The sequence below is a fragment of the Megalobrama amblycephala genome, linkage group LG12 (genome assembly GCF_018812025.1).
Source record: "Megalobrama amblycephala isolate DHTTF-2021 linkage group LG12, ASM1881202v1, whole genome shotgun sequence".
In the NCBI taxonomy this organism is placed as follows: domain Eukaryota; kingdom Metazoa; phylum Chordata; class Actinopteri; order Cypriniformes; family Xenocyprididae; genus Megalobrama; species Megalobrama amblycephala.
In genome coordinates, this window is record NC_063055.1 from 454,350 (window position 1) to 481,982 (window position 27,633).

Below are 27,633 nucleotides of genomic sequence, written 5' to 3' on the forward strand. Positions count from 1 at the left end.
GTTGTCATAATTGACTTTTTAAGACAATTTTGACTTTTTGACATTTAAGTCATAATTTCAGTTTAGTCTGTCAATTTTGACTTTTTGTCATAATTATAACTTTTGGTCATAATTTTGATTTAGTATGTCATTTTTTTCTTTTGTCATAATTTTGACTCTTTGTCATAATTTTCTCTTAGTATGTCATAATTTTGACATGTAATTTCGACTTAGTATGTCACATTTTTTTACTTTTTATGCCATAATTGTGACTTTTTAAGTCAGAATTTTAACTTTGTAAGAATTTCAACATTTTAATATCATAATTATGACTTTTTCTTTTATATTTATGACTTTTTTTGTAATAATTATAACTTTTTAAGTTGGAATTTTAGCTTTGTAAGAATTTCAACCTTTTAATATCATAATTATGAGTTTTTCTGAATTTTTATGCCACAATTTTAACTTTGTGAAAAAATGTTGATCTTATCACATACCAAGTCATAATTATGAGTAATTCATACTTGAGAGGTTTAAAAGTCAAAATTATAAAATAAAAAGTTAGCTTTATTTGTCGTCATTGACCTTTTTTTGTCATAATTGAATTTTTAAGACAATTTTGACTTTATGACATTTGTCATAATTTCAATTTAGTCTGTCAATTTTGACTTTTTGTCTTAATTATAACTTTTTATGTCATAATTTTGATTTAGTATGTCATAATTTTGACTGTCATATGTTTGGCGTCATTTTGACTTAGTATGTCACATTTTTTACTTTTTGTGCCAAAATTATGTCTTTTTAAGTTGGAATTTTTAACTTTGTAAGAATTTCAACATTTTAATGTCATAATTATTACTTTTTATGTCATAATTTTGACTTTTTGATGCCATAATTTATACTTAGTATGTCATATTTTTGACTATGTAAGAATTATGACTTTTTAAGCTGGAATATTAACTTTGTAAGAATTTCAACCTTTTAATGTTATAATTATGACTTTTTCTGTCATATTTATGACTTTTTGTTGTAATAATTGTGACTTTTTAAGTTGGAATTTTAACTTTGTTAAAATTTCAACATTTTAATGTCATAATATATGCTATGACATATTTTTGACTTTAAGTAATAATTATGACTTTTTACGTTGGAATTGTACCTTTGTAAGAATTTCAATCTTTTAATGTCATAATTATGAGTTTTTCTGACTTTTTATGCCACAATTTCGACTTAGTATGTCATATTTATGACTTTTTGTTGTAATAATTATGACTTTTTAAGTCAGAATTTTAACTTTGTAAAAATTTAAACTTTTTAATGTTATTATTGACTTTTTCTGTCATAATTTTGACTTTTTCTGTCATAATCTATACTTAGTATGTCATATTTTTTTTACTTTTTATGTAATAATTATGACTTTTAAAGTCAGAATTTTAATTTTGTAAGAATTTCAACTTTTTTTAATGTCATAATAATGACTTTTACATCATAATTTTGGCTTAATATGTCATAATTTTTTATTTTTATGTCATAACTATGACTTTTTAACTCATAATTTCGAGTTTTCAATTTCATCTCATAATCTTGTAATAATTTCGACTTTTTATGTCATAATTATGATCTACAAAAGCCTTTTTTTTCTAATGTGGCGGAAATGTGCTTCCATTCATCTATTATTTTCCAAACAAAAGATGTTAAATTAAATGTGTGACGTGTTCATCCGTCCTACAGGGGGAGCGCGAGTCACACACAAACACGCTGCTGTTTCCGGCGGAAGTGCCGCAGGCTGACAGTTACCGTCGTTATTTGAACACAACAGACGCGCTGAAAGTAAACAAGAGATAAAATCCCTCCAGAATCATTATGAGAGAGTTTAATTAGCGCAGAGAGATGACTTCAAAATCAGAGCAGCTGCTGATCGTCGTGTCGATTCTGGAAGGTGACAGATTCACTCCTGAATAACGATGATTAACGCTTTTAAATCATAATAATCAGCTGCTTTCATTCATTCTAAAAGGATTTTAATGTCTGTCTTGCTGATAAATATGTCATTAATAAAAGTACAATGGTAATATAATTTTTCAGTGTGAGTAACATGGTAATACCACAGTTACATTGAAATACCATAGTATATGAATCTGATACCATGCTATCACTACAGTACATCTGTGTATTTGTGATTTATTGTCTGCTTTACAGTAGAATGTGAACTAGTGTCATGTTTGATGAAGTTTCATCATTGATTCTGTAGGAATAAAGCAGCTCTGATCCGTGTTTTCTCTCCTCAGGCCGTCAGTTTCCCAGAAGCCCTCGGCTCGCTCTGGTTGTGGAGGCTCGCTTTGATGGAGAGACTCTGGCCACGGATCCGGTGGAACACACGGAACAGCCGCAGTTCTGCACGGAGCTGGCCTGGGAGCTGGACCGCAAGACTCTCCACCAGCACAGGTGTGTTCCTGCTCTGACCGCTCACGATCCGTCCGTCCGTCCGTCACTCAGTGTCCGTCTCTTCCCTCACAGGCTCCAGAGGACTCCCATCAAACTGCAGTGTTACGCCGTCGACTCCGGCTCGTCTGCGAGAGAGAGTGTGGGATACATCGTCCTCGACCTGAGATCAGTGCAGGAGGTCAAGCAGGTCAGATCGAAACGTCCCGCTGCCCTTTACAGTCTCTTCTGCTCACCAAAGCTGTTTATTTCATCAAAAATACTGTAAAAATAGTGAAATATTATTCCAATGTAAATCAGCTGTTTTCTATGTGAATATATAGTAAAGTGTAATTTATTCCTGTGAATTTTCAGCATCATTACTCCAGTCTTCAGTGTCACATGATCCTTCAGAAGTCATTCTAATATGATGATTATTATCAATGTTGGAAACAGTCATATTTTTATTTTTCAGGATTCTTTGATGAATAGAAAGTTCAAAAGAACATTTATTTGAAATAGAAACTTTTGTAACATTATAAATGCGTCCTTGATGAATAAAAATATTAATTTTCTTAACCTCAAACTTTATCCTCCTGGTTTCTATGAAAATATTAAGCAGTAAACATTAATAATAATCATGAATGTTTCTTGAGCATCAAATCATCATATCAGAATGATTTCTGAAGGATCATGTGACACTGAAGACTGGAGTAATGATGCTGAAAATTCAGCTTTGATCACAGGAATAAATTACACTTTACTATATATTCACAGCTGTTTTACATTACAAAAATATTTCACATTTTTACTGTATTTTTGATCAAATAAATGCAGCTTTAGTGAGCAGAAGAGACTCTTTTTAAAAACTTTAACAAATCTTAATTATTCCAGTCCTTTGATCACTAGTGTATGTGTCACAATTATTTTTTATGCCACAATTAAGTCAGAATTTCAACTTTTTAATGTCATAATTTAGACATTTTATGTAATAATTGACTTTTTAAGTCTGAATTTTAACTTTGTAAGAATTTCAACCTTTTAATGTCATAATTTCGACTTAGTATGTCACATTTTTGACTTTTTATGACACTATTCTGACTTTGTTATAATTTTGACTGTAAGAATTTTGAATTTTAATGTCATATTTTTGACTTTAGTATGTCATATTTTTGTAATAATTATGTCTTTTTAAGATAGAATTTTAATTTTGTAATAATAATGATTATAAAACAATAATGTTATATTATATATATTTATATTATGATAATTATATAAATAATATAATAATATAAAATATGTCAAGTCAAGTCAAGTCAAATTTATTTATATAGCGCTTTTACAATTGGTAATTGTTTCAAAGCAGCTTTACATATTAGACGCACAGAAAAAAAGGGAAGTGGTTAAAAATAAGCTGTACAAACAAGCGTGGTAATATGTAACATATACAAGATGGTGCTACATTAAGCCAATGTCGGCTGACTCCCAGGGGTGGAAAAAACCCCCTAGGAGAAAACCCAGCGTGGGAAAAAAGTCCTAGGAGGGAAAAAACCCCTTGGAAGATATATATAATATATGTAAATGGATATGGAGATCAAAATCTGAATTATACATTTTTATTATAGAGATTAAAAATAGATTATATATATATATTTGTAAGCGGATACGGGGATTTAAAAATCTATGCAGCCAGAACTGGATCTGTAGGCCCATTGTCTCCTGGGCTGCGTTGTAGTCAGGTCCAGACACAGGTTCTCCATCTGATCTGGATACGGCCTGGATCCAGCACCCGGAAAACCTCGGGATAAGCAGAGAGACAGATATTAGCGTAGATGCCATTCTTATTCTGATGTACAGGTATATCTAGTGTTATAGGAAATGTTCTCGGTTCCGGCCGACCTAATTATTGCAGCGTAACAATCCTTTAACGGATTTGAAAAATGTTAATGTATTGATAATGTGTTATGTGTATGCAAGAGCAAAGAGATGTGTTTTTAGTCTAGATTTAAACTGACAGAGTGTGTCTGCTTCCCGAACAATGCTAGGAAGATTGTTCCAGAGTTTAGGTGCTAAATAGGAAAAGGATCTGCCGCCTTCAGTTGATTTTGATATTCTGGGTATTATCAACTGGCCTGAATTCTGAGATCGCAATAAACGTGAAGGACTATAATGCATTAAGAGCTCACTTAGGTACTGGGGAGCTAAACCATTTAGTGCTTTATAAGTAAGTAGCAAGATTTTAAAATCTATACGATGTTTAATAGGGAGCCAATGTAATGTTGACAGAACTGGGCTAATATGGTCATACTTTCTGGTTCTAGTAAGAACTCTAGCTGCCGCATTTTGGACCAACTGTAGTCTGTTTAAAAGCCGAGCAGAACAACCACCCAGTAGAGCGTTACAATAATCTAGTCTTGAGGTCATGAATGCATGAATCAACTGTTCCGCATTTGTCATTGAGAGCATATGTCGTAATTTAGATATATTTTTTAGATGGAAGAAGGCGGTTTTACAGATACTAGAAACATGACTTTCAAATGAAAGATTGGTATCGAAGAGCACACCCAGGTTCCTAACTGAGGACGAAGGTTTAATGGAGCACCCGTCAAGTGTTAGAGAGTATTCAAGGTTTTTTCGTGAGGAAGTTTTTGGTCCAAAGATTAGGATATCAGTTTTTTCTGAATTTAATAATAAGAAATTTCTTGTCATCCAGTTTTTAATGTCAGCTATGCATTCTGTTAGTTTTGTGAATTTGTAGGTTTCGTCAGGGCGCGAGGAAATATAGAGCTGAGTATCGTCAGCGTAGCAGTGAAAACTAACACCATGCTTCCTAATTATCTCTCCTAAGGGCAGCATGTACAGAGTGAAAAGCAACGGTCCTAGTACTGAGCCTTGTGGTACTCCATACTGAACCTGTGATCGATACGACATCTCTTCATTAATTATTACAGACTGATAACGGTCAGATAAGTACGATTTGAACCATGCCAAAGCAATTCATTAGTAAATGGCATTAGTGCCAATATAGTTTTCAAGTCTTTTTAAAAGAATGTTGTGATCGATAGTGTCAAAAGCAGCACTGAGATCTAATAACACTAATAGAGAAATACAGCCACGATCGGATGATAGGAGTAGATCGTTTGTAACTCTAACGAGAGCAGTCTCAGTACTATGGTACGGTCTAAATCCTGACTGGAAATCCTCACAGATTCCATTTCTTTCTAAAAAGGAACACAGTTGTGATGAAACTGCCTTTTCTAGTATCTTTGACAGAAAAGGTAGATTCGAGATTGGCCTGTAATTTACTAAATCTCTCGGATCTAGTTGAGGTTTTTTAATAAGAGGTTTAATAATAGCCTGCTTAAAGGTTTTTGGCACGTATCCTAGTGTTAACGATGAATTAATTATATCAAGAAGTGGACCTACGACCTCTGGAAGCATTTCTTTCAGTAGTTTAGTCGGCATTGGGTCTAACATACATGTCGTTGATTTTGATGATTTGATAAGTTTAGATAATTCTTCCTCTCCTATAGCGGCGAATGATTCTAGTTTTACCTCAGGGACACTACAGTGCACTGTCTGAAGAGAAACTGTAGACGGTTGCATGTTTTTAATTTTCTCTCTAATATTATCAATCTTGCAAGTAAAGAAGTTCATAAAGTCATTACTGCTGTGCTCTATGGAAACGTCAGCAGTTGAATCTCTGTTTCTAGTTAATTTAGCCACTGTGTCAAATAAATACCTAGGATTATGTTTGTTTTCTATTAAGAGATTTGAAAAATAAGTAGATCTAGCATTTCTTATAGCCGTTCTGTACTCAATCATTTTTTCTTTCCATGAAAGGCGAAAAACTTCTAGTTTTGTTTTCTTCCAACTACGTTCAACTTTTCTAACAGCTCGTTTTAGAGCCCGAGTGTGCTCATCATACCACGGCGTTGGATTAGTTTCCTTAATCTTCTTTAGACGTAAAGGAGCGACTGCATCTAATGTGCTGGAAAAGAGAGAGCCAATAGTTTCTGTTGCAGCATCGAGTTCTTCTAAGTTGTCAGGTATACTAAGGCGATGAAACTGCTCGGGGAGATTATTTATAAAGCAATCTTTAGTGGTAGAAGTGATGGTTCTACAATATTTATGGCTGGGTGGTGGTTTTGTAGCCTTGGCTAATTGTATTATACACGAGACTAAATAATGATCTGATATATCATCGCTCTGCGGTAGGATTTCAACAGCATCAATATCAATTCCATGCGACAGTATTAGATCTAAGCATATGACACTCAAACCTATAGCCTAAACATGTAAATGAACGGCAAGAATGCATTAAAGGTATTCGGCTTTCAGTAGGAAGGATGTCATTTAAGCGGCTCCTAAAGTAATAATTAACAATTTTTACAACAGAAGTGATTCAATCAAAAAACAACTTTAGCTCGATAAGAATTTTCCTATTGTCACTGTGAAGCTGCTTTGAAGCAATATGTATTGTGAAAAGCGCTAAATAAATGAAGATGACTAATGACTTTTAAGTCAATAATAATACGTGTCACGTATTTCTGAGTCTTGATTGTGTTCTTCAGGCTCCTAAATGGCATCCTCTGCTCAGCAGCAAGTACACGAAGCTCAAACCTGCCCTGCTGATCAGTATGATCCTAGAGAACGACAGCAAACACACCGCTGAGCCCTTCAAGGCAAAGAAAGCTCCACCGAGAGCAGGTACACTGACTGCACACGGACGCTTGTGTCCTTTTCCTCTTCCTCTCTGCTTCTGTTGACGGGCTGCAAAGCTTCATGTTTGTTTTTCCAGGTTCAGTTCATCATTGTTCAAATAAACATGAAATTAAATGTACAAAGTATAAAATGATTGTTTTTCACCAAAATGTAATAACTTTCTCCTCCACTAAAACAACCTAATGTGTTGAAACTAATAAACCATGTTGTGAGTGTCGTTCATGCTGATTTGTGTTGATGATGTCACTGTAAACTCTCAGGTTCTCCAGCGCTGGTTCCTCTGGAAGCTGCTAAACTCAGAGCGGTTCTGAACGAGGAAGAAGGTTTTCATCAGATCGGACCTGAAGATCTCTGTACGGACATATTTGTGCTGTCCGTAACGGTTGCGTTTGCTACTAAACTGGAGCAGGTACGTCAATCTCATTACTATATCTGCTTTTGTCCATGTTCTTCTGTCTTTAGTGTTGCTGTTTGAGCATGAAAAAGCTCTGCAAGGTTCCAAAGCACAGAGTTATTCTCTATATCAGTGTCAGTGTTTCTGTTCTAGTAGAACATAATAACAAAATAACATCATGACACATTTTCTGCTCTTCAGTTGATCTCCAGCTCGACTAAGCTGTCCAGTGAGGGGTCCGAGTTCTTCTTCTATTACACTCTGCTGGGGAACGACGTCACCAGCGAACCGTTCCAGAACCTCATCAGTCCAAACTTCGAGCCGGAGCGGGCGTCCGTCCGCGTTCGCAGCAGTGACCGAGTCCTGCGACTCTTTCTCAGCCAGCAGCCCTGTCTCCAGGTGAAGCTTGTGATCAGTGACAGACCTGGCTGATTAATCACATGATATCTGGTGATGAATGTACAGGATGTGATGTCGCATGTGTTTTGCACACAGATCCATCTCTGCTGTGGAAACCAGTCTCTCGGCAGCACCGACGTCAGTCTGGCTGGTTTAATAAAGAGCAGCGCTGATCTGACCAAACATTCTGCCACTATAGAGGGCGCTTTCATCCTGCAGCCCCCGAACCGGGTCAAACCCCAGCTGCAGTCTGTCCCGCCGGACCTCCAGCCGACTGTGGGCGTATCTGTGACATTGAGGGCGGAAGATATCAGTAATCAGGTGTGATCGTACAGGAGGATCATATGCAGGGTTATTATAGTAGACTAAAACTAAAAATATATATTTTTAATATTTAAGTGTTTTAACAGATCTTTTTATAAACAGTTAGACATTGAAAACGGGCCTAAAACTCCAGTGAAGAAAGGCCCCGTCCCTGCCGGCCGTCGTGAGGAGCACAGAGTCCCGCTGAGCCCGTCACCTGCCAGGAAATCACCGGACCGCCCTCTCCCATCTCCAGCTGCTTCTCCTGAGCGTCAGCACTCTGAGAGCGAGGCCGAGAGTCTGTCCAGTGATGTCAGACAGGCTCCGCCCACCACACATGACAGACAGGCTCCACCCACCGCACTTGACAGACAGGCCCCACCCACAGCGTATGGCAAGTGTTCACACTCATGTAGAAGAATGTCATTTTTTGAAAATGAAATAAAAAATAAAAACGGTAATTGCGACTTTATCTCACAATTCTGACTTTTTTTTTCAGAATTGAGATATAAACTCAAATGCGGGTTACAAAGTCAGAATTGCGTGATATAAACTATAAACTGTAATTGCGACGTGTTATAGTGTGGAATTGCGAGGGGAAAAAATTAATGTATGAGGCATTTGTATAGCGCTTTCCTATGTACTACTGTACACCCAGAGCGCTTTACAATCATATCAGGGGTCTCCTCATCCACCACCAGTGTGCAGCATCCACTTGGATGATGCAACGGCAGCCACAGTACAACGGCGCCAGTGCGCTCACCACACAAAAAAGAGTTTATATCTCACAATTCTGACTTTAAAACTCAATTACATGTCATGCTAAATCAGAATTGCGAGATATAAACTCAGTTCTAAAAAAAAAAGTAATTCGGACTTTATATCTCACTATTCCCACTTTATGTCTCACAATTCCCACTTTATATCTTGGAATTCCCACTTTGACTCGCAATTCCCAATTTATATCTCGGAATTCCCACTTTATATCTCGGAATTCCCACTTTGTCTTGCAACTCCGAATTTATGACTCGCAATTCCCACTTTATGACTCGCAATTCCCACTTTATATCTCGGAATTCCCACTTTTTATCTCGGAATTCACGCTGTATATCTCGGAATTCCCACTTTATGTCTTGCAATTCTGAATTTATGACTCGCAATTCCCACTTTATGACTCGCAATTCCCACTTTATACCTCAGAATTCTCACTTTATGACTCGCAATTCCCGCTTTATGACTCGCAATTCCCACTTTATACCTCAGAATTCTCACTTTATGACTCGCAATTCCCACTTTGTCTCGCAATTTGCCACTTTATGACTCGCAATTCCCACTTACTGACTTGCAATTCCCACTTTATATCTCGGAATTCCCACTTAATGACTCGCAATTCACACTTAATGACTCGCAATTCCCACTTTATATCTCGGAATTCCCACTTTATGTCTTGCCATTCCGAATTTGACTCGCAATTCCCACTTTATGACTCACAATTCCCACTTTGTCTCGCAATTTGCCACTTTATGACTTGCAATTCCCACTTACTGACTTGCAATTCCCACTTTATATCTCGGAATTCCCACTTAATGACTCGCAATTCCCACTTTATATCTCGGAATTCCCACTTTGTCTCGCAATTCCGAATTTATGACTCGCAGTTCCCACTTTATGACTCACAATTCCCACTTTGTCTCACAATTTGCCACTTTATGACTCGCAATTCCCACTTACTGACTCGCAATTCCCACTTTATATCTCGGAATTCCCACTTTGTCTCGCAATTCCGAATTTATGACTCGCAGTTCCCACTTTATGACTCACAATTCCCACTTTGTCTCACAATTTGCCACTTTATGACTCGCAATTCCCACTTACTGACTCGCAATTCCCACTTTATATCTCGGAATTCCCACTTTGTCTCGCAATTCCGAATTTATGACTCGCAGTTCCCACTTTGTATCTCGCAATTCCGAAATTATGACTCGCAATGCCCACTTTATATCTTGCAATTCCGAATGCATGACTCGCAATTCCCACTTTATGACTTGCAATTCCCACTTTATAACTCGCAATTCCCACTTTATATTTCGCATTTCCGAATTTATGACTGTCAATTCCCACTTTATGACTCGCAATTCCCACTTTATAACTCGCAATTCTGACCTAATATCTCGGAATTCCCACTTTATATCACAATTCCACATTTATAACGCGCAATTACGACTTTATAACTCGCAATTCCGACTTCAATTCTGACTTTATATCTCACAATTCCCACTTTGTCTCGCAATTCCCACTTTATATCTCACAATTCCAAATTTATAACTCGCAATTCCTACTTCAGTTCTGACTTTATATCTCACAATTCCCACTTTAGGTCTCGCAATTCTGACTTTATATCTCGGAATTCCCACTTTGTCTCGCAATTCCCACTTTATATCTCGCAATTCCGACTTTATATCTCGCAATTCCTACTTCAGTTCTGACTTTATATCTCACAATTCCCACTTTATGTCTCGCAATTCTGACTTTATATCTCGTAATTCCCACTTTGTCTCGCAATTCCCACTTTATATCTCGCAATTCCGAATTTATGACTCGCAATTCCCACTTTATTACTTGCAATTCCCACTTTATAACTCGCAATTCTAACCTAATATATCGGAATTCCCACTTTATATCTCACAATTCCAAATTTATAACTCGCAATTCCGACTTCAATTCCGACTTTATATCATGCAATTCTGACTTTATATGTGTGCTGAAATATTAATAACTGTGTTTGGTTCTTTCAGATGTTCCTGTTGCTCCAGATGAAGCTGATGCCGCAGATTCGTCCATGTCAGTTTCTGCTCCAAAGATCTCCATCCCTGCCTCCGCGCACCACTACTGCTTCTCTCTGGACCTGCGCAGCGTCCGGGATCTCAGAACTAGCTTCCCTGTCAACTGCATCCTCAGGTGACTCAGGACACGTGAACGAACTCTTCTGAAATGTTCCTGCTTGTATCATAACACGGTTTCTTCTGTTTGCAGATACGCTTACCAGTTCTTCGGCAGCGCGGCTCCCATCATGACGAGTCCAGCGGTGGAGGTGAAGAAGAACACGGAGGTGTTTCTTCCGCAGTCGTACTGCGCCTTTGATTTCGCAGCTCTGCCCAATCAGCTTCAGGACACCTTCCTCAGGTGAGATCAGAGTCATTCATTAACCCTGTAATCCTAATATCTGATACTCAAATGTCTAAGGCCTCTTAATGATCAACATGATTTAATAGAGCTGTTGTTATCGTGTGTTCAGGGTTCCTCTGCTGGTGGAGATGTGGCACAGAGAGCCGAACTCTCCAGACGTTCTGCTGGGTTCTGTCAGTATTCAGCTGTCCCGCCTCCTCAGCTCAGAGAAAACACGCTTCCTCGACCCGTCCGGCCGGCAGCACTGGAGACAGAGCTGTTCTGAGAGGATTCCCATCATTAAAGCAGACGGGTTTGTGTTTGGCCCTGTTCTGAATCGTGCTTGATGTGGAGCGAATGAAGGGTTCTTTACAGTCGCCTGTGGACATACTTTAGTACATCACTGGGCCATAAATAATACAGTTTCAGCTGTTGGATCATATCCTGCACACACAGATCTCACCTCTAGATGGCAGCATCTAAACACACAGTGACTGACTGCTGGTGCATTTCTCTTAAAGGGACAGTCACCCACAAAGCAAAAGCACAAAAGACGATATCCTGTACAATGTTGGGAAACAAACAACATTGACTTTCATTGTATGGACAAAAAAATAAAAAAAGGCGTTCTTCTAAATATCTTCTTTTGTGTTCAGCAGAAAGAAAGTGACATGAGGGCGAGTAAATGATCATTTTCTGTGTCTGTAGGTCTGAGAAGTTGGCTGAACTCTGTTATGTGAGCGTTCTTGAAGATCTGGGTTTTGTGAAAGCTCAAGAAATCCTCGTCTCTGAATCCTCACAGGTGCTCAACTTATTTACGCATCTGTGTCATGAAGATGTTTCTGTACTGGAGAATCTGTGAATGAACGGTAGGATTATGGGTAATGTTTGTTTGCAGGCAGCAGTGGCTCCTCCTCAGGGTCACGGTGGGTCAGAGACGCTCACACGACCTCGAGAGACCCTGGAGTACAAGGCAGCGCTGGAGCTGGAAATGTGGAAGGAGATGCAGGAAGATTTGTTCGATGATCAGGTAGCAGTTCAGTTCATCAGTCACCTGTCTTTATTCAGTGTTCAGCAGCTCATTTCATATGCAGAGTTACTCACTGAATATGCAAAGAGTTTAACCAATCTTCAGGGAACCAATAATATGCTAGATATGTTTGAGTTATTGTTCTGTTCTTGTGTGTTTGTTTGGTCCTCAGCTGAAGCAGAAGGAGTTGAGTCACATGCAGGCGCTGGCGGAGGAGTGGAGGAGGAGAGATCAGCAGCGGGAGGCGCTCATCAAGAAGAAGGTCTAAACACTGACTGCGTTAAGGGTTAAATCACCTCAGTGGAACACAGTTCAGGCTGTTTAGCTTGTTCCTCAAACAAGTAGTCGTTTGAACTATTGTTATGATGCTTTATGGTGTTTTTATGTGCTCCTGGTCTCTGTCTGCTGGCATTTGTATGTAAAAGAGCAGCGTGAACATCTCATGTGATGTACAGTCATACGGGACTGGAATTAGTGGTTGACTCATACTGATTTTTAGCAGTGTAGCCGATATAAAGTCGTAGCCGATTTATATTATACATTGTATTTATTTAGATCTTGGATTCACCAAGGTTTGTGAAATTAAATGTTTAGTTATAAAGAATATTTTAAATAAAAATGCGTACTTTGCTGGATGCTGACGATAGATGAGAAACGCTATAATACTTTTTCTTAACCTGTTTACTTTGTTGAACAGTTATTTATTAGACAGAACTGTTAAACATTTATGGAAGCTTGCTTCTGTCATGAAATAAATAAAAAGGTAATTGTGACTTTTTAAAATTGTTCGAGAAAGTTGACTTTTTTTCTCGCAATTGCAAGTTTATACCTTACATTTTTGTGAGAAAAAAACGTTAGAATTGTGGATATAAACTAGAAATTGTGAGGGAAAAAAGTCAGAATTGTGGATGTAAACTAGAAATTGTGAGGGAAAAAAGTCAGAATTGTGGATATAAACTAGAAATTGTACGGAAGAGGATTAGGGCCAAGTAATAATAAAAAAAATAAAACCATCTCGAGATTAAAGTTGATAAATTTCGAGAAAAAATAGTTAAATTTCGAGAAAAAAGTCGAGATAAAATGTTGAGAATAATGTCGTTAAATTATGAGAAAAATCTCGTTAAATTTCGAGAAAAAGGTCGAGATAAAATGTTGAGAATAAAGTCATTAAATTACGAGAAAAAACTCGTTAAATTTCTAGAAAAAAGTTTAGATAAAATGTTGAGAATAAAGTCGTTAAATTACGAGAAAAAACTAGTTAAATTTCGAGAAAAAAGTCGAGATAAAATGTTGAGAATAAAGTCGTTAAATTACAAGAAAAAACTCGTTAAATTTCTAGAAAAAGTTTAGATAAAATGTTGAGAATAAATTCGTTAAATTACGAGAAAAAACTCGTTAAATTTCGAGAAAAAGTCGAGATAAAATGTTGACAATAAAGTCGTTAAATTACGAGAAAAAACTTGTTAAATTTCAAGAAAAAAGTCGATATAAAATGTTGAGAATAAAGTCGTTAAATTATGAGAAAAAACTCGTTAAATTTCGAGAAAAAAGTCGAGATAAAATGTTGAGAATAAAGTCGTTAAATTTCGAGAAAAAGTCGAGATAAAATGTTGAGAATAAAGTCGTTAAATTTCGAGAAAAAAGTCGAGATAAAATGTTGAGAATAAAGTCGTTAAATTACGAGAATAAAGTTGTTAAATTACGAAAAAAAACTCGTTAAATTTTGAGAAAAAGTCGAGATAAAATGTTGAGAATAAAGTCGTTAAATTACGAGAAAGTCGAGATAAAATGTTGAGAATAAAGTCGTTAAATTACAAGAAAAAGTCGAGATAAAATGTTGAGAATAAAGTTGTTAAATTACGAGAAAAAACTCGTTAAATTTCGAGAAAAAGTCGAGATAAAATGTTGAGAATAAAGTCGTTAAATTACGAGAAAAAAGTCGTTAAATTTTGAGAAAAAAGTCTAAATAAAATGTTGAGAATAAAGTCGTTAAATTACGAGAAAAAAGTCGAGATAAAATGTTGAGAATAAAGTCGTTAAATTACAAGAAAAAACTCGTTAAATTTCTAGAAAAAGTTTAGATAAAATGTTGAGAATAAAGTCGTTAAATTACGAGAAAAAACTTGTTAAATTTCGAGAAAAAGTCGAGATAAAATGTTGAGAATAAAGTCGTTAAATTACGAGAAAAAAGTCGTTAAATTTTGAGAAAAAAGTCTAAATAAAATGTTGAGAATAAAGTCGTTAAATTACGAGAAAAAAGTCGAGATAAAATGTTGAGAATAAAGTCGTTAAATTACAAGAAAAAACTCGTTAAATTTCTAGAAAAAGTTTAGATAAAATGTTGAGAATAAAGTCGTTAAATTACGAGAAAAAACTTGTTAAATTTCGAGAAAAAGTCGAGATAAAATGTTGACAATAAAGTCGTTAAATTACGAGAAAAAACTTGTTAAATTTCAAGAAAAAAGTCGATATAAAATGTTGAGAATAAAGTCGTTAAATTATGAGAAAAAACTCGTTAAATTTCGAGAAAAAAGTCGAGATAAAATGTTGAGAATAAAGTCGTTAAATTACGAGAAAAAAGTCGTTAAATTTTGAGAAAAAAGTCTAAATAAAATGTTGAGAATAAAGTCGTTAAATTACGAGAAAAAAGTCGAGATAAAATGTTGAGAATAAAGTCGTTAAATTACAAGAAAAAACTCGTTAAATTTCTAGAAAAAAGTTTAGATAAAATGTTGAGAATAAAGTCGTTAAATTACGAGAAAAAACTCGTTAAATTTCGAGAAAAAAGTCGAGATAAAATGTTGAGAATAAAGTCGTTAAATTACGAGAAAAAACTTGTTAAATTTCAAGAAAAAAGTCGTTATAAAATGTTGAGAATAAAGTCGTTAAATTACGAGAAAAAAGTCGAGAAAAAATGTTGAGAATAAAGTCGTTAAATTACAAGAAAAAACTCGTTAAATTTCGAGAAAAAAGTCGAGATAAAATGTTGAGAATAAAGTTGTTAAATTACGAGAAAAAACTCGTTAAATTTCGAGAAAAAAGTCGAGATAAAATGTTGAGAATAAAGTCGTTAAATTACAAGAAAAAAGTCGCTAAATTTTGAGAAAAAAGTCTTAATGACAAATTCGTTAAATTACAAATTTGTTCTCATAATTTAATGTCTTTTCTCTCGTAATTTAATGACTTTATTCTCATAATTTAATGAGTTTATTCTCAACATTTTATCTCAACTTTTTTCTCGAAATTTAACGAGTTTTTTCTCGAAATTTAACAACTTTAATCTCGAGATGGTTTTATTTTTTTTATTATTGCTTGGCCCTAATCCTCTACCGTAAAATTGTGAGGGGAAAAAGTCAGAAGTGAGATAAATGGTTGCAATTACCTTTTTTATTTTTTTATTTTATGGTGGAAACAAGCTTCCATAAAACAGAGGCAGTAAACGAACAAAGATGCAGAATGTGAGCTCAGGCACTGACGTGCTCAGCGCTGTCAAAATAAAAGTCCTGCTTCCAATTCCAATAATTACAAAAAAAAAGCTAAATATCGGCCTTGGTGATTTAGGACCTCTAATTGTAAAAACATGACGGTGAGCAAATAATGACTTGAATGAAGTGATTTAATTTTTAGTCACACTGAGGTTTATGAGACGTTGTTTTTCAGGAAATGGAGTACGGTCTCCTGGAGGAGCAGCTGCAGAAGACTCTGTCTGATCTGGAGAAGAGAGAGAAGGCTCTGGCTCACGCTGAGACGGAGGTGAGGCGCCGCTGCCGTGTTTCTCACTGAGCTTCAGACGCGTGATGACTGACTCTGATTGTGCCGCGGCTCCTTTAGACCCAGAGGCTGCAGCGAGAGATGCGCGCCGAACACGAGTTCAGCATGCGGGAGCTGCAGGACAGCGGCCGGCGTCTGCGCGAGGACTGCGCCCACCAGGTGGAGCTGGAGAGGTCGAAGGTCAGGCAGCTCGAGGATCAACTGGCCCGACAGCGACAGCAGGTAAACGCAGCAAACACGACCTGTGAGGGTGATCTCTGCCCTTCTGAAAGCGTGAGCTGGGAGGGGTCTGAGGTCACGCCCCCAACTGATGTCAATACTCTCTAATCCACCCATTCTTAAGTGAAGAGTAAAGAGCTTTACCTCTGATCCAGTGTGCTGAGTAGATGTTGATGATCTTGAACTTTATATTCTCTCAATAAATAAAGAAGTTCATATTAAGTGACTTACATTTTAGACACACTGTTTTTGCTCTATTTCACCAAGGAAAATAGTTCCAAACTAAAGCTGTTTTGCGTCTCTGAGCAACACACAGCGAATGAACGAATCGTTTGAATGAGTGATTCAGTGACTCACTCATGCTTCCTGAATGAATCAGCCGTTTGAATCAGTTGAAAGATTCTGATCAGAGAAAGTTTTTTTTTTCTCCAGTCCCTCATCTGAAAGTGTCTGGGTTACTGAAGTAAAGCCAGTAATGTCATGCTGGTCATGTGACTCAATGTGGCGGCCACCATAAGAGCTTTTTCTACAACCACTAAGTACACTAAGTCTCGTGGATGTCTCGTTTTAAACACGTTTGTCAAAAGTACTCTTCTTGGTGTAAATGACTTCAGTTCTTTGAAGCGTCAATGAGTGTTGAATTAATTCAATTCAAGTTTATTTGTAGAGTTTTTTCACAGTATGAATTGTTTCAAGGCAGCGATTACAACTTGTGCTCATAATGATTACAATATAAGGATGTTATAACTAGGGCAATATGAAATGCGTTTTAATTTTTCTGTTTTTCTGTTTTTTTTGGACTCTATTTTAATGGTTAAATCAAAAAGCATGTCTAATTAATTGAAATCATGAAACTCATGCAATTTAACAATTTATTAAAAGTTTAACAAAAATTAGGACCCTTTGAAATACATTTTATATTTTTCTCAAATTCCGTTTTATTTATTTTTACTCAATTCTGTTTACTGGATTCCATTTTAATGGTTCAATTAAATTGTAATAATCAATAAGCATGTCTAATTAATTGAATTGATTAAAAATCTCTGGCTTTATTTGGTCATTTCTGACCGAAAAATTTTATATTTTGAATTGTTAAAAATCGTAGCTTTGTTGGAATGAGATGAGACTTGGTGACTTTTGTCGCATTACCAATATGAACACACAAAAAAAATCAAGGACATGATTGGGACATGTTAAGGGGTCGTAAAAAAAATAGTCACACTTACCTTCTTTTCGGTCAAAAATGACCGACATAGGAAATGAATGGGAAATACGTAAAAATACAACAACTCAGAGAATCTTTTGTTAGTACAAACTACAAATCAGACACTGTGCAGAAACAAAGTGCACAGCACTGAAGGGGGGACACTCTGAAATGCCAAGAGTGCAAAATACACACACCACCCCACACGCACACATATATATATATATATATATATATATATATATATATATATATATATATATATATATATATGAACCAGCATGACTATAAGACAGAGCAAGTTTATGCAAATGTGTGAAATAAAATCAAAAATTCAGCCACAAAGCAGTAAAAATGAACTGCAAGAAAGAGGTTACACTCTAAAACACCAAGAGTACAAAATAGAAACACCCACTCACTTACACACATTCACAGACAAACACACACACACAACACACCATTATACACATACAAATGAACCAGTGTGGCTGTAATAGTATGGTAAAATTGAGCCAAAACTCAAATAAGAGGATGAAATCAGATCAGACACAGATTTATTACGCTGTTATAAAACACACCTGTTAATTTTTGTTATATTTTTTTATTGAATTTCGATGTTTTGTGTAACAATATGGCGCCCTCTATGTTCAGGTTTGACTGTAGTAAAATTAATGCAAAAACCGACACTTCAAATCAACATAAAAAAAAAAAAAATCTAAACCTTGACAAAAAGTAGTTTTTGAGAATGTCTAAGTTTAAATCCATATCCAAAACTTAATAAAAATAAGTGTTTGTGTCTAAAACCACTAGAGAATTTATAAGCCACTTTATATAGAGCTCTATAGGAATCTAGTGGTTATGACATGGCATTGCATAAGTTTTTTTTTTTTACTCTCACCAAATGGCACTAATCTACCTTCAAATTTTTTTTTATTTTAAATGCCTTGTCTCTATTTTACTGCTTTAATTGAAAAATATATATATATTTTTATTATTATTTTCAATGGGGAAAAATAGTTAATAAAAATTGTATAAATATTGCATAACATCATAAAATACCCTCAAAATTTTATATAATAATCAAAAAAATATTATAGAACAAGAATATATTACATTGGTTTTCCTGAGGAACAAAAAAGTTACTTTCAAGGTCACTTTTGACCGTAAAGAAGGGAAGTGTGACACCTAAACGAAGAGGGCCAGAGGGTTAAAAAAACTAAATGTATTCATATTTTTAAAAAAAATCCTATGAATTGTTTTTTTTTTTCTTTTCTTCAGAAATTCTGTGTTTTAATTTTTCTGGCAATCAAATGAAGGCATAAGATATTAATTTAATTTCTCTTTTAATCATATGACATGAAATACTTTTTTTATCAAACAAAGCGCTGCACAACAGAGCTTTACTATTAAAATTAAAACATGGAAGAATTGTGATTATTCCTTAAAAATAAAGTTTTAATAATAATTTAGAATTATTATTAGTGTTAATATTGTTATTGAGACATAGCTATACTCTACTGTACAACAGTAATATATTTCTGTCACAATTTCTTTTTACTTTTATTTTGATGGGTTGCCAGGGTTGGGTTGACCTACTTTAATTTATTTCATCAAAAATTTGCCAAATTTTGAGACATTTCGCATTATAATAATTGAAAGTTTTGCATGCCGATCCAAAGTTGCTGTCATCTAAAATCTTTGCAAGCGTCGGCGTCGCCTGAAAACATTCAAAGTCTGGATTTGATCTGTTTTTTCTCTCTCATCTGGCACAAAAACACCCCTGCACAATTAAAACTAAATCAATCTCTACTGATGAACGAAAGACTCGACAGCAGCACCACATGCTCACGTCCAGCGTTTTTATTGAATTATCCGACGCACTTTCATATGTTTATTTTACAAAATGATGGTGAATGTTTGTTATTGGCATCTTTCTGCATTTCAGACATCCAGAATCATGTTCCCAGAAGTTCTCGTTATCGCTGACGTAATTAATCACTGCGCATAAAGTGGAGTTTTCTGCAGCGAGATCCTGCGTCTGTTTCCTGTTGAGTCCGTCGGTGAAATAGAGCGTCTTTCCTCAGACAGCCCACCTACTGAAATACTTCAGCCTGCCGACTCATTTTTTCCCAGAAAACATCTGGCCCGGCGCAGCGCTAACAAATCAAGCAAAGTAGGTTTCTGACATGCGAAAAGAGAAGAGCCGGTGATGAGAGCTCTTTGGCCGCGCAGCACATATATCGTCTTCCCTCTGGTGTCAGTAACGTGTAAACATACATTTGTCCCGCGTCGACACGCTCTAACCGGTTTATCCAGGCAGAATCCTCCCCCTTCTTCTTCTTCTGGACACAATCTCCTCGTTTGCGAATACCAAACATGGTGTGTCAGATTTCTCCGGCATCTGCTTTCTGTCAGCGAGAGGAGCGGGCGAATGGAGAGCGCTTGTAAGGTTTTAGTTGGACTGGACGCTGTCTAACACCCTTGAAGTGTTTCAGCGGTAGCCGCTCGCGAGCTGATGGATGTGCCGCTCGACACACAGACGTGTTGAACACACACAGCCCTGAACGCTTCTCTCTGTGTCGGTTCACCTCGGACATCATTCACAGGCTCAGTTCTTCTCACTCGGCTGGTTTTTCTTCTGTGTTCTCGCTATATCAGACTATATGAGCCATAAAAGCACAAATATGAAACAAAACATAAAACAAGCAATGTTTTTTTTTTTTTGTCTTCAGGTTAAAAAAAAAGAGATATTTCAGACTATTATGTCACATGTCAGGCTTTACAGAGTTAACTTAGGTGATCATTTCTCATGCACATTTTTTCCGTTTGTCTTTTGCTCAATCAATCATCATGTTTTCACTCTTAAAGATGCAAGAGGCTGAGAATAAACACAAGCAGCTGGAGAAGGAGTTTCAGCAGTACCGGGAGCAGCAGAGCGTTCGGCCGGAGGTCCGTCTGCAGTCAGAGATCAACCTGCTGACCCTCGAGAAGGTCAGAGACACTAAACTCATTAAAGCATCATAATGTATATGTTTATGTATATATACACATATATAATCATGGAATCGTGCATGTTTTTATTCTCAAGGTGGAACTGGAGCGGAAACTGGAATCGGCGACTAAATCTAAACTGCATTACAAGCAGCAGTGGGGACGAGCGCTGAAGGAGCTGGCCAGATTCAAGCAGGTGAGACGGGTTAACTGTCCGTCACTAGAGAGTGTGTTACTCTAGTAGTTTTGACACGACTGTAAATGATGCATGAAAGCTTTCAGATGTTGTACTGTAGTTTGAACCTCCCAGACAGGATCAGATTATTTTGTGCATAATTATGAAAATTTTGTGCATAATCTCATGAAAACATGTCCCCATATCTCACACCAAAAAATATATTTTGCATAAAGAAAATTAAGCCTGTTTCAAAGACCATTATTATTATTTTTCCCCATTGTGATATTATTTTAATGACAAAGACATTTACTGTATAATAAATGTATAATATTTTTACTACATTCAAGTTATACTAAAAATACTTAACTTATTAAAATATTATAAATGTTTACAAACATTTTTACTGTTTTCAAGTTAAATACTTTAAAAATGTTTTATTTTAAATGTAAAATAAAAATTACTGTATTCAAGTTATACTAAAAATACTTACAATATTTTTAAACATATTATAAAAATATATATAAAAAATACTATATTCATGTAATTTTAAAATAAAACTTTAAAAATATAATATATATTTTTTACTACATTCAAGTTTTACTAAAAATACTGAAAATTATTTTAAAACATATTATAAATGTAAAATATAAAATTACTGTATTGAAGTTATACTAAAAAATAAAATATTTAATAAACATTTTATATATATATATTCAAGTTATTCTAAAAATACTTTTAAAATATTTTTAAAATATTATGAATATATAATTTTTACTACATTCAAGTTATACTAAAATACTTACAAATAATTTTAAGTTTTACTAAAAATACTTAAAATATTTTTAAACATTATAATTGTATATAAAAATACTAAAAATAAATTTATATAAAAATATTATAAATGTATATAAACATTTTTACTATATTCAAGATAAATACTTATATACATTTATAATATTTGTAAAACTATTTAACTTGAATACAGTAAAAATGTTTAAATAGTTTTACAAATATTATAAATGTAAAATAAAAAATACTGCATTCAAGTTAGACTAAAAATAAAATATTTTAAACATTATAAATACATATAAAAATACTATATTCAAGTTATTCTAAAAACACTTTTAAAAATATTTTAAAAATATAAATACTTTTTTACTACATTCAATTTATACTAAAAATACTTAAAACATTTTAATTGTTTTTTTGTACTGTATTCAAGTTATACTAAAATATATATACTTAAAATACTTAATATTACAATGTTACACTTAAAAATATTTTTAAAATATTATATATTTAAAAAAATATTATAAAATAAAAAAACATTTAAATCAGCATGAAGTCAGTACAGCAAACATTGTAATAGAGCATTAATTCTTTAGCATTTAAATATATCTTTGTCCCATTAATGAGACAGTCATGAGAATTCAGTGTAAATGTGCTTCAGTGTCATGAAAATAATGTTACAATGTGAAAAATCTTAATGGCTCTAAAAATAGTCTTGAGTTTGTGCTCTGGATCCAGTCAGACTGCAGGGTCTCGAGCGCGTTCAGAAGACTAATGGACTGGTTTACTGCACTAAAGCAGACGTGAATGTGAGTTCTCATGGAAAAAAAACATTGAGAAACGGTGAGCTGTCACGAGCCGCAGTGAAACATCGGGCCGCGTCTCCAGTGAACCCTGTACGGGACCAATACAGTATAAACAGAGGCGCCGCACGGAGCTTATCAGCCTGCTAATAACTGTTACAGACACAAACCAGCTGGAGCGTCTGAAGCCTCGCTTTTTCCTCTTCTTTCTTTTCAAGTGCCAGATAAATATAAAGAAAACATCTGATGATTCATGGCGCTCTGAGGCCTTCATAACTTAATATGATATTGAACTATAAATCAGGCCTGTATTATGTTCAACATTAAACATCTGAATATCAAGTTGGCTTGTTGGAAGATCGATGGGTGAATTTAAGTGCATCGTTTTTCACTGAAATAATTCCCATGTGACTTAGTAGTAGAAACTACATGTATGTTCGGGATCTTTATGAGACGACAGAGAGCACAGATTTTCATTAGAAATGTACGTAAAGATCTGCAGCGATGTGATCTGTCAGCTCTGTTTGGGGTTTTGGGGAAATTTCAACAGTGAAGCGGTCCAAATGTTTTCCGTCAGGGCGACTCTCTCCAGAAAACTGCTCTTGAGTCGCGTCTGGAGCGTCGAGACGGGTCATTCGCTGGTCACGGGCGTTTACACAAGCCATCTTCAGCCATTATTACAGCTGACGCTCAGCACCACACACCTTGACAGAAACTCTGGGAACGCCGTTAACCGCGGGTAGCGAAGGAAACTCCTCAAATCTTCAGGATAATTGTGTGTGTTTTCCTTCAGCAAATGTTTGGCTGTTAGTCAAGGCCACATCTAAGTGTGTTTGTTTTTCTTGCACTTCTGGCTGCAGCAAATGTTTTACTATGTTGTAACGCATCAGGAAAACTGCAAATTGAATGATATTATCTCAAACACATCAATAAAATCAAGCTCATCAGAGTTTTCACAGATGCATCGCTGCTGGAAAACTGTTCAATCTACAGATTTCACGTTTCTCATTAAAATGAAGAGATGTCCTGTAAAAATACTCAACTGTTTTAGGAATTAAGGCCCGTTCACACCAAGAACGATAAATACAAAGTTCTGCAATGAAACTCTAGATGGCGCAGACTTATAGGTTCTTAACCCAACCTGATTGTAATCACATCACTCTCTATAGGGCACAACTGATTGGTTCCTGCTGTATCAGTAGCCAATGAGCTCGCTGTTTAACCTTCAAATACCTTGCATTTGCTTGTAGCAGTTGCAGCGCGCCTCCACCTTCCCCAGCTCCACCTGTATAGATCTACTATGGGTAATTCATGTTAGCTATATTGCACAGCAGCATGTCTTGCTCACAGCAGTGTGTCGTGTATGTATTGGCAATAGCAAGTCCGGTACTTGCTCTGCAGCAGCAGAAATAACCTGCAGCAGCAATAATCAGCAGCAGCAGCAGCAGCAGCAAAAGAAGGAATAAACAGCAGCAGCAATAAGAGCAGCAGCCATAATAACCAACTGCAGCAGCAATAAACAGCAACAAAAGCAGCAATAACCAGCAGCAGCAAAAAGTAGCAAAAGCAGCAATAATCAGCAGTAGGAGCAATAATCAGCAGCAGCAGCAGGAATAACCAACAGCAGCAGCAATAACAGCAGCAGCCATATAACCAACTGCAGCAGCAATAGCAGGAATAACCAACAGCAACAGCAGCAATAAACAGCAGCAAAGGCAAAAAAAGCAGCAATAAACAGCAGCAACAGCAAAAAAGCAGCAATAATCAGCAGCAATAGTCAGCAGCAGCAATAATCAGCAGCAGCAGCAGCAGCAAAAATCAGCAGCAATAATCATCAGCAGCAGCAATAATCAGCAGCAGCAATAATAATCAGCAGCAGCAGCAATAATCAGCAGCAGAAATAATCATCATCAGCAGCAGCAGCAATAATCATCAGCAGCAGGAATAATCAGCAGCAGCAATAATCAGCAGCAGAAATAATCATCAGCAGCAGCAGCAGCAATAATCATCAGCAGCAGCAATAATCAGCAGCAGGAATAATCAGCAGCAGAAATAATCATCAGCAGCAGCAGCAATAATCATCAGCAGCAGAAATAATCATCAGCAACAGGAATAAGCAGCAGCAAAAATCAGCAGCAGCAATAATCATCATCAGCAGCAGCAATAATAATCATCATCAGCAGCAATAATCATCAGCGGCAGCAGCAATAATCAGCAGCAGCAGCAGCAAAAATCAGCAGCAATAATAATCAGCGGTAGCAATAATCATCATCAGCAGCAATAATCATCAGCAGCAGCAGCAATAATCGGCAGCAATAATCATCATCAGCAGCAGCAATAATCATCATCATCAGCAGCAATAATAATCACCATCAGCAGCAATAATCATCAGCAGCAGCAATAATCATCATCAGCAGCAGCAATAATCATCATCAGCAGCAGCAATAATAATCATCAGCAGCAGCAATAATCATCATCATCAGCAGCAATAATCATCAGCGGCAGCAGCAATAATCATCATCAGCAGCAATAATCAGCAGCAGCAGCAATAATCAGCAGCAGCAGCAAAAATCAGCAGCAGCAAAAATCAGCAGCAATAATAATCAGCGGTAGCAATAATCATCATCATCATCAGCAGCAATAATCAGCAGCAGCAAAAATCAGCAGCAATAATCATCAGCAGCAGCAGCAGCAATAATCATCGGCAGCAGCAGCAATAATCATCATCATCAGCAAAAGCAACATCAGCAATATGCAGCAAAAGCAGGAATAACTAACAACAGCAGCAGCAGCAGTAAGAAGAGCAGCAGCCATAATAACCAACTGCAGCAGTAATAACCAGCAGCAGCAATAGCAATAACCAAGACCAAACATATGAAAATTGTTATACCCATTACCATGACAAACCCTCAGAAAGCTGTAATGACAGAACTTTAACAATATCAATATATATTATTATAACTTTTATTATTATAAGTGCGCTGCAGTTTTGTGGTCTGCCGCTTTAAATGCTCAACTCTTTAAAGCCGGATGGATTCTGATTATCAGAGTTTTTATCGGTCAACTGTAAAAAGTCGCTCTGAAAGTGATTGTCGTTATCATTGTGCTGTTGTAGACTTTACTATTCATATTTTGAAAACTTTATCGTTATCATTCTTAGTGTGAAATCAAGCCTTTATTGTCCTGTGAGTAATAAGATGGTGGTGTTTCTGCTGCTGGAGTGTGAAAGCGTCATGTGAGTGTGTTTGTGTTCAGCGTGAGCAGGAGAACGCCATGACACGCTTGAAGAAGCAGCAGCAGGAACTGGAGCACATGAGGCTTCGCTACCTGGCCGCTGAAGAGAAGGAAACTGTCAAGAACGAGAAGAATGAGCTTCAGGACATCCGCAACGAGCTGAACAGGTAAGAACCGCTGCTCCCAAGCATCTGATTACTTTATAAATTATACGACAATTCACGTCTTTAAATTCGTCATGAAAGAAAATTTGCGCTCGTCTATCGTGGCGTATATCCAAGTGAAACTGCTTTGCAAACAAGAACAAATGTAGGGCAGGGCTTGATTTTTTTCTGTGGGGAATTGATTGGATGGTTGTGGTTTGCTATTGGTGGATCTCATGTGAGTGACAGGTTGCCCCGCCCTCATCATCAGAGAAGAGAAGAGATTCTGCAAGAGGAAGATATTCTGATTCAAGATTATTGTCAGTTTTGTCTTTTGTTGACTTTAAATCAACCATATTTAGATCATTTTAATAGCAGTTTCACATGGAAATACTTCATAATACAGTCATTAATTCTGTCAAATGACTTTAATAGCGGAGAGAGATGATATATATCAGCCAGACTGATTAATCGTGTAATTTGGTCCATTTTTAGATAATCAGACGGTAAGTATGTGGCCAGATATGGCATTTCCCTCATGAATGTGACAAATGTTTTGTCTTTATCAGTTTTTCTTGTAGTTCTGTGCGTCTCTATAAACTGTAGATATTGACACGAGGCATTTGAATCTGTGATCAGGCTGAAGCAGCAGGAGGAACCGCGGAGCTGGACGGAAGCGGCGCGCGCGTGCGTGAGCGAGAGCGCGGATGAGCATGTGACGCGTCTGCTGGAGGAGAGAGACACGCTGCTGCGCACCGGCGTTTACACGCACGACGACCGCATCATCTCCGAGCTCGACCGGCAGATTCAACAGGCCATGGCCGGCAGGAGCACGTGACCGAAGCCCCTCTGTCTGTTATAATGCATTAATGTTACTAATGAATAAAACTCGTCAGTGAAGACTGTTAGAGGAGAGGGGGATTTTACCTCACACCAGAACATATTCCATGACCTTTTGCACAGATTTAATCTAAATGTGTGTGTGTGAGAGCTTTCAGCAGGTGGTGCTGTTTCTCAACAAATCATTTTTGAACACTTTATAGAGCTTCATCAGGGATTTATATGTGACTTTATTTATAGTTTGTCTGTGTGTTTTGTACTAGCTGTGTGAATCTCGGATGAAATAAATATTTTTATGTGTGTTTTCCTATTCTGTCTTCTTTTTGTGTGTGTAAGGAGGTTTAAATATAGATAAAGGTCATAATTTACTCATCCTCACTGCAAAACATGATGTTCTTCCTCAGTGTTTCTGTCTCGTTTTCCAGCACAAACATCTAAACATCCTTAAATCAAGATTCATTTACTGGAGAAGAGAAATGACTGAAGATATTAAGACGTGACGTTAAGAAGTGAGTTTGTGCTTAAAACAAGAACAAATATCTGCCAATGGAGTCAGATTGCTTAATTTTGATCCATTTTTAATTAATATCTTCAGTCATTTCTCTTCTCCAGTAAATGTATCTTGATTTAAGAATGTTCAGATATTTGTGCTGGAAAACGAGACAGAAACACTGAGGAAGAACATTGTTTTTTGCAGTCTGTAGTTTTAAACCCATTTTCTGTTGTTCTTGTCAGCCGTTCTGTGTGAGAAGAGCAGCTGAACGTTCTTCAGAAATCCTTCTTTTGTGTTCCACAGAAGAAATAAATGAAATGACGAGCTGAACTGTCCCTCAAGCGCTGGCTTTGGTGTCTGTGTTGTTTTGAGCTTCTGTAGGTGATGAATGAACACGTTTGGCCTGTGATGAAGCTGCTGCGGCTCTTTATCTGCGTCTGGAGCTGATAGTGGCGTTAAACAGTCCATCAGACACGCTGATAGAGACTGACGTCCACACGCGTGCAAACAGACAGGGATCCTGTTCACGAAACATTGCTGTTTGTGCTGAAA

The 27,633-nt window shown here is 36.4% G+C and overlaps 1 protein-coding gene across 1 annotated transcript; it reads left to right on the forward strand.

The window, feature by feature from the left end:
- The first annotated feature begins 1,713 nt into the window (after positions 1-1,713).
- Positions 1,714-26,898, forward strand: LOC125279755 (centrosomal protein of 120 kDa). The gene is made up of 20 exons (XM_048209748.1): positions 1,714-1,918; positions 2,268-2,424; positions 2,497-2,611; positions 6,975-7,110; positions 7,386-7,534; positions 7,721-7,918; positions 8,015-8,239; positions 8,345-8,615; positions 11,017-11,179; positions 11,255-11,404; positions 11,517-11,699; positions 12,095-12,188; positions 12,285-12,416; positions 12,589-12,678; positions 16,077-16,169; positions 16,248-16,409; positions 20,479-20,601; positions 20,699-20,797; positions 25,627-25,772; positions 26,388-26,898. Exons 1-20 carry the CDS (start codon positions 1,870-1,872, stop codon positions 26,584-26,586), a joined length of 2,934 nt encoding a protein of 977 aa, XP_048065705.1. The 5' UTR covers positions 1,714-1,869; the 3' UTR covers positions 26,587-26,898.
- The last annotated feature ends 735 nt before the right edge of the window (positions 26,899-27,633 follow it).